This window comes from Neomonachus schauinslandi, chromosome 7 (genome assembly GCF_002201575.2).
Source record: "Neomonachus schauinslandi chromosome 7, ASM220157v2, whole genome shotgun sequence".
Classification (NCBI taxonomy): Eukaryota; Metazoa; Chordata; class Mammalia; order Carnivora; family Phocidae; genus Neomonachus; species Neomonachus schauinslandi.
This window is the reverse complement of record NC_058409.1, coordinates 103,793,624-103,805,636: the sequence shown is the minus strand read 5'-3', so window position 1 is coordinate 103,805,636 and position 12,013 is coordinate 103,793,624. Positions and strand designations below refer to the sequence as shown.

The 12,013-nt window shown below is 44.5% G+C and overlaps 1 protein-coding gene across 1 annotated transcript in view; it reads left to right on the top strand.

Annotated features, from left to right (window-relative positions):
* Window positions 1–12,013, top strand: part of SGCD (sarcoglycan delta) — a 382,459-nt gene that overhangs the window by 230,233 nt on the left and 140,213 nt on the right. The window contains exon 4 of the mRNA XM_021697353.2: window positions 9,219–9,306. Coding sequence (XP_021553028.1) covers window positions 9,219–9,306 — 88 coding nt within the window. The remainder of the gene's footprint in view (window positions 1–9,218; window positions 9,307–12,013) is intronic.

The window sequence follows — 12,013 nt, the reverse complement described above, 5'->3', positions numbered from 1 at the left end:
GATGATAAAGACATGGTAAGAGAAGGAAAACTCAAGTGTTTTTTAGAAGAGAATATAAAGAATGAAGTGAGTCAGGCAAGGATTTCTTTACAAAATCCCAAGAAACTATCCTTAAGGAGAAACAAATCATTTTCTTACATCAAAGTTAAATACCCCCGTTCATCAGAGGACAGAGTGGGCAGAGGGAACACAGCTGATAGCAGAACTGGGGGACCTGTTTCCCTCCATCCCTTGCTTATCAGTCTCCAACCACATTGGCCTTTCTCTCTATCCCTTTTATATACCAACCTCCTTCCTGCCTCAGGGCTGGTATACTTCTCTGTTGTTCTGCCTAAAACATTTTCTCTTCTTGATTCACCTAATTTCTACCCATACCCGTGATCTCAGTCAAAATGTTTTTCCCTTAGAAAGGCCTTCCCTGACTGCACTCTCCTTTCACCTTCTACTTTGTGTTCATTGCACTCCTTGCAGTTGCAAGTAGATAATCATTTGTGGAACTCTGAACTTGGTGTCCCTCTCCCCTACTAGGTGGTGTGTAAGCTCCGGGAGAGCAGAGGCCACCTGCTCAGGACTTGGCACAGTGCTCTATGCCTAGAAGATACCTTAAAATGTTAACAGACTGAGTTGAGGAGGGTCAATTGAAAGAGGACATATCCCATACCACATGCTACATGGATGCTGCGAGCGTAGGGAAGATTCCAGCATACCTTAACCTTTATGTCAGCAAGAATTTGGGGTAATTACTTGTGTTCCTGCTTCTCCCTGTCATCTGGAGACTCAACATCTCAACTCTCATTTGTATCACCTGCAGTTCCTTGCACTGCATTAGGTGGGACACAGATACTCGTTGATTATATATCTATCCTGCTTCCTCCCATCACACTAGGTTTTCTATATTTGGACTATCACGTCAACCACGTTTAGTGACTTGCCTTCTGAAAACTCTCTTTGACAGTTGGCGTCAGCCTCCATTTAATTGCTTCTTTTGTTGACAATTCTCACTCTCTGTTGACTCTTAATTTGATCTGAGCATTCAGTTATTCAACAAATATTTATTGCAAACCTAGTGGGTGCCAGGAATGTGCCAGGCACTAGAAAATCTGGCACTCCCCCTCCAGCATTGACATGCTAACATGACACGTCAAAGGAGTCACTGAACAGAGCAGCTCAACTTAGTTAAATATTGAGGGAGGCCTAAATGGACCCAAATTTGGGCACAGCGCAGTGACTGAGCAGGCACAGTACAATGCCAAAGCTGGACCAGTTCCCAGCTTATTTTGAGTAAGTGCTTCCGAGTGTGGCTTCATTATTCAGGACTGGAAAACTCTTCAGAACAATAGAAATCTACCCAAGCATCATTATGAAAAGATATTCTTAAGTAAAATAAAAAATAACCGTACTCTGTTATTGTTTTTAAATACTTGTCATGCTCTTGAAAGGGTCAATTCAGAGACAACTAAAGCATCCTGTTCAGATTAATAAATAGAGACATTGGAAGCTTGCTAAAGATAAACTTACAAACTACCCTTTGGAGATGATTTTGATGACAAATCTAAGTTGGTGTCAGTTTGTTTTTATTTTTCCTAGTCTTATCAAGAGTATTATTACTTAATAAACATTGATCTGGAGCCAGTATATTGTGATATCTACTGCAAAGAGGTGGGGTCTTCTGATGACAGTGCTTTGTGTAAGCTGACCAGGGAAGGATGATACTGTATAGAGAGCCTTGGAAGGAGGATTGTCTGTGAGAGCTACCTGCCCACCATTGTTTATTTTAGTATTCCTAAAGATAAAATCCCATGGAAATGGATTTAAGGGAGAATCTCCCATTAATGTTATCAACCCCAAAGTGAAATCACATGTCCATAATGGAGTAAGCTTCCTGCCTATTCAGAGAAGGGTGGCTTCCTGAAGTTTCTTCCCAAAGGTCTGGAAAAAAGGAAGTCACTAGGTGCAACCACCTTTAAGGAGTAGGGTGTTAACTATGAAAATTTTTTGAAATTCTTGTACATGAGAGATGTGTTTATTCGCTCCCATTTGTTTATTCAATAACTTATTTATATCAGTCTGGACTAATGGAAATTTATTTTATGCTTTGGGTTATAATTCAATACTACATTCTATATTTTCTTGAAATTATTCCAGCTTTGGCTATTACACACTCTTTCAGTTGTCTCCTGTGTCCCTTTGTCCTGCTCTGTTAATTATGAGGTGTTTTTCTGTTTGGTGTTTTTATTTGGTCTTTGAGCACTTCCTTTCTTTCCGGCACTCAAGATGTTCCCGGTCATCTTTTATATTTCATGCCTCAGCTCTAGAATCAGCATTTTCCAAGGGGCCCTCCTTATGGAGGTTTTGTTTGTTGTTTTTTCTTATAGTTGATGGAGGTATTTTGGTAGCCACTGTGCTAGGCACTTGGTACATATTGTCTTTCTTAATCCTCCTATCAACACTAGTATGTAGCCTTTGACTTCATTTCCTAAGTATAGAAACTGGGGCTCAAAGAAAAAAAAATGACTTACCCAAGGCCACACAGTAAGAAAGCAGAGCTGTGATTCCTGATCAAATCTGTCTGACTCCAGAGCTCATACCCTGAACCCTGGCTGCACAAGGGCCAGCCTCCTCTGTTAGCAAAGCTAACACCAGGTGGAATATAGCTGTTGCAAACCACCCTGAAAGGGCAAAAGCCAGTGAACCATACTCTGGAAGTCCTCTCAGAACTCTAGCCACACTGATCCCTTCCTTCTCTGAACTTCGCACTGATCGTTGAAAGCCTTCCCTGGCTGTGGAAGGTGCTGATGTGCTGTGTTATGGTTTTTTCCATTCATCTAAATGCCCAGATCAGACTGTTAGCTCCTCAGAGAGCAAGCAAAATCTACCACCATGTAAGATTATCAAAAGAAGTAACTTCTAGAAGCCATATACCTTCAGAACAGACTGGGGTGAGAGAGCTGCCATCAAAGACAAATATTCAAACCCCTGCCTTTCATACAGGAAAGGACAGATGTCCACTGAAGGGATATCGCAGTGTTTTCATGGTTATATTGCATCGATTCAGTCTCCCCCTGGGCAAGGAGCTTCTCAAAGATAAAGGTCGTATCTTCCGCATTCTCCAGGGCCTGAGACAGTGTGTATATTCTAGGCACTCATGTAGTGTGTGTAAAATGCTTAAGAAAGTTCTTGAGTCCTGGGCAGAGACTGCCTGTCCTTGATTTACACACAATTTTAACCTGCTTTCCCCTGAACAAGGCAGCAGTATGAGGTGGCTCTAGAGGTAGACAGACTGACAGCAGTGAGGAATGGTAGGTCTCTGCTTCATTCAAAAACCCCACCGATGGGGTGCCTGCGTGGTGCCGTCGGTTAAGCGTCTGACTCTTGATTTTGGCTCAGGTCATGATCTCAGGGTTGTGAGATCGATCCCTGAGTTGTGCTCCGCAATGGGCATGGAGCCTGCTTAAGATTCTCTCTCTCCCTTGCTCCCCTTTCCTCCTCCCCTGGCTTGCATGCTCGCTCGCTCGCTCTGTCTCTCTCTTGCTCTCTCGCTCTTGCTCTCAAGAAAAAAAAAAAGATTCAAAAATCCCACTGAAAAAAGACAGTGAATGGAGAACAGAAGTGAAAAGGGGTAAACATACATGGTCACAGAGAAAGGGAGAGAAAACAGTTGAGAGAGAATGACGGAGAAAGCAGGTAGATGAGAGCTAGACATGCCTCTAGGATTGAAACCCACTCCAGGAAGTGAGACAGGGCCACTTATCCATGAGGCATTTTAAGTACAGTGTCTGGGGCCTGCAGAAGTCAACAGGGACCTGGACTGGTCAAAACTCTGCACAAAGACCCTTCACTTCGACTCTCCATCTCTCCCCAGCTCCCATCCCCAGTTGACCCAGTTACATAATAAGTACCTCTTCCCAACCTCGCAGAAGATAGGAAGATTGTTTTCTAGAAAGTTTGACCAGGGTGCCTCAGTCGCTTAAGCGTCTGCCTTCGGCTCAGGTCATAATCCCAGAGTCCTGGGATCGAGTCCCCCATCGGGCTCCCTGCTCAGTGGGGAGTCTCCTTCTCCCTCTCCCTCTGCCTCTCCCCACTGCTCGTGCTCTCTCTCACTCGCGCTCTCAAATAAATAAATAAAATCTTAAAAAAAAAGAAAAGAAAAAGAAAGTTTGACCAGAGGACCTCTGAGCTCTAGACATTCGGCATAGATGAGGTCAGGAATGAAGCATGAAAATGGGTTTAACTAAAAGTCTGTCCCTGAACAGCAAAATGCCCAGCCCCCTTCCCCTCTGACACTCAGAACTCTTATATCAAAAGTTACACCCACCACTTTCCTAGCAGGAGTTAGAGATTTCTTTTTTCATGAGATTAGCCCACGGGTACTGACTGCCCATTGCTACTGACATCTGGACACTCTCCACTGAGTTAGCCAAACCCCCACTACTGTGCCCTATGGCAAGGTTCACCCATCTAGAAACACAGAGCTTCCAGCCAGCTTTTTTTATTCTCATGAAAGACAGAAGAGCACATCCATCAAACAAGGAAGGGATGGCATAAAAATGAAGGGTCAAAAAAATTTAAAAATGCTCTAGAAAACTAAGAGTATGATAGTACAAAATTTTTAAAAATAACAGAAAAATTGGAACTTAAAGTATGACCCCAAAAATAGAAATTAAAGAAAAAGGATTAAACAGTAGGAGGGAAAAAAAGAAAATTTAGAAAATAAAGCATTTTTTTTAAATGAAGCATTTATGGGTTCCAGGGAAAGAAAAAAAATGTACAAGAAAGCAAAGGACATGTAGTTAAAGAAAACTACTTGGCACAGCTGTGGACAGTGTACACATAATCATAGTAATGTAGATTCTGAATATTGATTTTACCAAAGTTGTAAGGACGAGTCTATACCATTGCAGAAATTCAGTGGATAACGTCTAAAGTTGATAAATCAAGAGATAGTGTGGAAGCATATTCGGGGCCACAGGGGGGGAAACACGTGGAGGAACATCCTGGCAAGTTGAAAGCTCTTGCAGTGGTAAGACGTATGAGCCATTGCTCTTTGATTAGAAGCTTTATAAATACTTAATGTTTAATACTTGTTTTGATATAAAAATAAATAATACTTTAAAAAAAAATAAGACACACTAATTTTAAAATGTCAGCCTGATGGAGCCATTTAGTGTTCAAGCAGCCACGTGCCTCCGATAGCCCCTGGAGGGCATTGTAGAACAAATAATGTTCATGTCAGTGGTCTTGAGTGATCCAGAAAAGGTTTGATTTTGTTCTGCTTTAGGGAAACAGATGTGAAAGGGATTCTGCTGCGAGCTTTAGTTATTTGGGGGAGAGTACCCATGTGGACTGTCCTCCGCTCCCAGTATGGGAAGAATGGTGCTTGCTTCCCTTCCCCATCTCCCAGTCAGGCTCACCCTGTGGCCAGAAGAATCGAGGGCTGACTGGCCTCAGACTGACTTGACCTGGTCCAGAGCTCTGATCTTCATCAGAAGCCGTGAGTCTGCCAGACTCCTTTCTGCCCTGCAGAACTGATCTGCCAGCAGGTCCCTGCAAGCCCCATATCCTCATCCTCGGATGGTTGCATTGAGGTCAGTTAGTGAAATTCACCAGCCCTAGGGCAGAATCCTCTGTGGCAGAAATTAACCTCCCCTGCCCCAGAGGCTGCAGTAGTGAGTAGGAGGGACACAGACAGGGGAGCATTTCCCTTACTTGTTCTAATACTGCAAAGACCCCAGGGATGCTTCACTTGGCTGGTATATGCCTGGTTTAGTGTTAGTAAGCAGAGACAGCCAAATAAAAGTCACACTGACCAGCTGCCATGAGAGGCCCTTCGGAGCCTGTTAGCTGCTTCATGCATTTTACCTGGTAATCTTTTTGTTATCAAGGTCTATGGGAAGATTGCAGCAATACTTCCCAGGCTCGAATGAGGCTTTTTGTTTAAACTCTGACATAGCAAAGACTGTGTTTCCCAGGACTTTAGCATATTAGAACAATTAATGGTATATTATAATATTTTGACATAGCAATAAAAAGGAATGAGTGCAGGAGCCTGGGTGGCTCAGTTGGTTAAGCAACTGCCTTCGGGTCAGGTCATGATCCTGGAGTCCCTGGATCGAGTCCCGCATCGGGCTCCCTGCTCAGCGGGGAGTCTGCTTCTCCCTCTGACCCTCTTCCCTCTCATCCTCTCTCTCATTCTCTCTCTCAAATAAATAAAATCTTTAAAAAAAAAAAAAAAAAAGGAATGAGTGCCTTTCTTATATCTCTTGCTATAAGCCTTGAGCAGAGCTGTTGGGAGATTTTTTTCTGCTGTGGAATTATTTGAATAGTATTAAGGGCAAGCGAGTAGCATTTGAAGAAACTGGGATTTGAAAAATAACAGTGAGCCAGCCACATAGAGGGAGATCCTTTGAAATATGGAGATGGAAGTTGCTGGAAATGGAAGAAGCCCCTGACTCAGTGCCCAGATGGGTTGTGAAGATTGGTAATGCCAAGGGGGTCTTCCTCATTTCTCTCCATCTTTCCCTCCCTCCTTCCACCCCTCCTCCTTCCTCCCTGTCCTTCCCCCTCCTCCTCCTGCCTCTGTCACTACTCCCCTCCCCCAACTCCCCCATTTCCCATAACTGCTGGAGGACTTAGTGTGTGCCTGGCACTGGACCACGTGTGTTTTAATAATTATAGAGAGAATTTAGTAATTTCAGTAATATGTGAACTTTAATAATTCAATAATATTTGTCCCATTATACATATCAAGAAACTGAGGCTTAGAACTATTAATTTGCCTAAAGGCACCCAACTGGCAAGTGGTAGAGCAGGGATGGTAAGCTAAGCAGGCTGACTCCGGGGCTTCTGTTGCACACGCAACACATAGTGAGTGCGCAGTTGTGTCAGCCGCAAGCTCACTGATCATATCCATGTTGATGGTGGAGAGTGCGCAGAATGACCCACGGAGCAGTTAAGTGATTTGCTCAAGGTCACACACCGGTCAGTGGCAGCAGAATATATCCTATTCTCTCACTCCACATAGCCCTTCTCTCTGCAGTGCCAGCTTGCTGAATATAAAAATTAGTACGTTAACTTCTAGAAACATAAAACCTCCTGTCTGGGTTCCAGGTTCCGAATCCTTACATTACTTGAATTGATTTTCAGTTTTAAGTAGAACTCTGTTGACAGTGCCAAAAGCAATGTCAAAGAAACTATTTTAGGCTAATATTTGTTACGTAATGGACAGAAGAAGCCTGTGACAGTATTAAATTTCTTTTTCTCTTAGCTAATTAAAAAACAAAGCAAAAAGTTTACCATCAGGCAGAATTTTAACTTGAAGCCATGGCAGGGGATTCCCGTGAATCAGCAGCTGCCCTGATGAGACAGAAGACACCGTCTCTTTCCCTGACACTCGGACAACAGCTATGGCCCGAGGGGATCTGGTTCTCCAGGGCCTGGGCGGGACATGGGGATAGGTTATGCGTTTTAGGAGTTCACCTTGGGCCAGAGCTACTGTCCTAGTGTCAGGGAGAGAGATGGTGACTTCTGTCTCATCAAGGCAGCCCCTGATGCACTGCAGTCCCCCACAGGGGCTTGGGTGGGGAGACCATGACTCCAGACTTTCAGTTTATGGAAGGAATGCCATCCTGGTGGCTCCCTGTCCCTGCTAGCCAGCCACTCTGCCACATGCTGCTGCTTGGCTGAGCTCACGAATCCCCTCCTACGCCCTGCCAGCTTTAGAAGGAAAAAGACATGAGACGCTCATCCCACAACCTTCCTACCTCCATGACCTCCTTTTTTCATTTCATCTTGGTGAAACCTATCTCTATTCTTTTTAAGGCTCAGCTGAAGCATTCACAAACATCTCCTTTGCTTCCCACTCCATAGCCTCAAGCTATGAATAATCTTACCCTTCAGGAAAGTTCCCTACACACTTTGTTTGTGGCTCCTTAATCACCCGGGATGGTTCTCCGTCTAGTATTATTTGTGTGTCCATCTTATTGATCCCATTAGATCCTAAGACTTTAAAAATAAAAAGGAGTCTTACTTATCTTTGCTTTCCGCACCGCTCTTAGGACGATGGTTCTTCTGGGCTTGGGACTCAGTGCCTAGTGGTATTATAGAATTTGGGGGCAGATAAATGTCATGTGGTAACAAAGGTTTAGAAAGAAGAGAATGACTACCCACATTCCTTTCTTCTGATAACAGCTATCCGGATACTGAGGTGTTCTGGTAGCAATTCAGGGAGAACTTCTAAGTCAGGGGTTGACAAACTGTGGCCTGTGGGCTAAATTTGGCCCCTCTACCTGTTCTCATTTGGCCAATGAAATAAGAAGAGTTTTCCATTTTTAAATGATTAGGGGAAAGAAGGAAGACGAACATTCTAGAATACAGTAAGATTATGTTAAATTTAAAACTATTTGAAATTCAAATGTCACTATCCATGAATAAGGTTTTACTGGAATACAGCCATACCCATTTGTCTGTGTACATTCTGTGATGGTTTGGTACCAAAACAGCAGTTAGAAGTGGAGCAGTTACCGCAGAGACCATACATCCCACAAAACCCAAAATATTTACTATCAGACCCTTTGTAGAAAAAGTATGCTCCCCCCCCCAACCTCTGAGTCATTCTCAGAAATGCCTGCCACAGTGTGAAATGGACTGGGGTGCTCTTTTTTACAAAGAAAACATTGGATGAAGGCACAGGGAACATTTCGGTCTGAATTGCACCTGGATTCTCACAGCCAGGGAAGAGGCCAGAGGGGCTGACCTTGGCTATTTTCCATACGCTTTCTGCTCTCCAGTTAGGACTCTCCATGGTTCCTTTGGAAAAATTACAAACTAGAAAGTGTGGAATTAGGAGATTACCAATCATTCCTTATCATTCTATGTACCAAAGGTAACTTACATCTGTAGTAAGATCTAAAGGACTCTTTGTTGCTGGGTTGCCTCTGATTCAACTCTCTCTGTGTGTGTGTGTGTGTGTGTGTGTGTGTGTTAGGGAAATCTATTTTGAGTGCGTGTTGGTCTCTGTGGGTCTCTTTGGAGGAAATCCGTTTGGGATGAATGCCAATTATCATGTATGTGGGGATCATGAAGACATTTGGAGTTTTCAAATAAAGACACATCAATTAGCACTTGGTGAAGACCAGCTCAGCCCCTTGGAGAGTTGTGGTTACAGTTATTTGTTTTGAAATTTGCCATTTTCATGTGTTTCTCTTATTTTCTTATTACAGGGTAATGCCCTATACTTCAAATCAGCCAGAAATGTTACAGTGAACATTCTCAATGACCAGACTAAAGTGCTAACTCAGCTCATCACAGGTAAGAAACTAAAGGACTTGGCAGGGCCCGGTCCACGCTAAGCACTCAGAAAACATAGAGCCAAAGACTGAATGAAATACCACGTGAACTAAAGAAAAAAATGCGCGCTGACATGTTTTACAGGGTGGAGAAGAAGGTAGCATGTGTGCCATGATTCTACTAAAGGGTAAAGGCTCATCATATACACACACACATTTAACTTATGCAAATCCAACAATACTCATTTAGAGGGGCAATAAGCTATTTTTCATGTAACATGGCTCCTAAACATAAGCCATCTGCTTCGTCTGGTGCTCAACAACAGAAAAGCTCTCTGCTCCCATGCTCGAGGACAAGCTGGCTGGGTTGGATTAATTGAGAGAGAGAGCACAATATACACAAAACCCTGCACACAGACTTTATGGGGCGTAAAGGGGATTTTTAAAGGTAATTTGAATCCATGCCATGTTTGCGATATGTGCTGACTTTGAACCTGACTCAAATGCACAATGCAGAGGTACCTCCTTTGATTATGTTTGTGTGGTTCCTTTCATCTGAGCAGATCTGCTCCTAACAGTTGCGGAAAGCACCCACTGGGCTTTAAGCTGCATATTCCTAAAATTTAAACAAGGATTGGTTATTCACGTAATGATTATAATGATAAGCCTGGGCCTTAAGGTCATGGAAATGTGTTGAGTGGTCTGACCCATGCCCCCAGTGTAGGTTATGAGCCACAGTAAACAGGAGCCATTATGCATCCCCACAGCGGAAGGGAAAAGCGGTATGCGTCTGAATAGCATTGTTACACTTCCAGAGAGAAAATGCCATTTGTTTGGCTTCAGGGCTGAGAGAGAAGTATACAGATGGACATTTTGATAAGCCAGTTGCCCAAATACCCTGAAACGTTACTGTGACTGAAACATCTGGCGCCCCTACTGATAAACACGCCACAGGGAAACAGGTGCTTTGTGCCCCGAGGTTTGCCGGGGAAAGGGTCTCTGTGCCCTGCGGGAGCACTGCATCTGATGTCTGGAGAGTCACAGCCAGGGGTGACTTGGACCGTCTACCAGTGGTGGAAGGAGCCACCACACGGCGCGGCGCCTAATCCGTTAACATGTTCCAGTGTGCGGCTGGATTGTCGGCCTTGCTTACAGGACATCTGGCCTGCAGTCACCACGCTAAATAATTAAATAAACAGCTTCAGTAAGCAGTGATTTAAGCAGCGTGTGTGAAAATTGCCTCCAGGAGGGAAATAAATCCAACCTCCCATTCCCTGATTCCTCTGTTCAAAAGGAACTTACTTAGTCTGTTGATCATTTGCCATTTATTTGCCATGGGAGGTTTGGTTTACTTGAGAGATTTTGTTTTGATAAAGCTGGACGTGCCCGAATGACTATTCTTCAGTCAGTGTCTCTCCCCCACCCCATCCCAACCTCCCCCTCTCCCTCCTGTCCCCAAATTCCTGACCCCTTCCTCTTGTCTCCCCTCCCCGCCCTCCGGTTCCATCCTTCTTCCCCTTCCCTCCCCACCCCCTCTCTCTTCTTTCTCTCTGCCCCTGTCTTTCCTCCTCCTTCTCTCTCCCCCATCTCTCCACTCTCTCTCTCTCTCTCTCTCTCTCCTTTTTCTCTTCCATTCTCTCTTCTCCCCCTCCTTCCTTGTCTTCTCTCTTCCTGTCTCCCCTGCCTAAGTTAGGCCCTCCTGGCAGCTGAGACCCCTCTCCGGAGCTCTCACAGTGAGGCCCAAGAGAGCTCATATTAGAATGAGATGGGCAAAAAGCCACTCTAACAGCAGCTGACAGGAGCCTTTCAAGATGATCACTAGAGAGGATAATAGATGGTTCAAAATATAATTCTAAGTACATAGACGCATGCATGCTCACCCTGTCAGGTTTTCCTTCAGGCTTCTCCTTTTGCATTTATGCATGTGGTGGAAAGCACAGAGCAGTTCCGGGAGACAGGGTCTGCTAAAGCTTGTTCTCCTTGGTGGTGTGCCTACCCCAGAGCAAATGACCACTCTCGTCCAAGTAGCCAGGCTGACACAGGCAATCCTGAGGATCAAGACTTCTGCTGACCTCAAGAATGTCTCAAAAGCCCAGTAGAAATTCCAGTGTTAGCAGTCCAGGTAAATTTTTCCCACAGAAGAGGACTTTCAGTGATAGTTAAGTTGCCAGGCAAGGCCACAAAAGCACATCTGGCCCCCCCTGCAGCTGATTTAGTGCCCGCTCAGTAGTGGCCCATAGAGAAAGCCCTCCGGCCTGCATGGAGGAGGATTGTAATGAGCCTTTCATGGCATCTCATCAGAGCAGGGAAGGGTCTCAGGATCAAGGGGGTTGGGGGGGGGGAGGAATTAGGCAGGATGGCCCCCTTTCAGCTCTCAGATTCATGGCATTGGCATGACTGGGACCCTGCTGGTGTGTCCTGATGGGTTCCAGTTCTCCCCGTGTAGGAGATTCATTAGGGATTTAAAGAAGTACTCCGCACATACCACCATGCACCGAGGGAGCTTAACTGGAGAGTAGTTGCAAGTTACAAGTAATGATTTTTTCCATCCCAGAGAACAATGGGTTCACCAAGGGACCTCCTAAGCAGTCTCCAGTTCCATTTGCATTTCCCTCCAGAATCTTTCTTTTTTTCTTTTTTCTTTTCTTTTCTTTTCCTTTCTTTTCCTTTCTTTTCCTTTCTTTTCCTTCCTTCCTTCCTTCCTTCCTTCCTTCCTTCCTTCCTTCCTT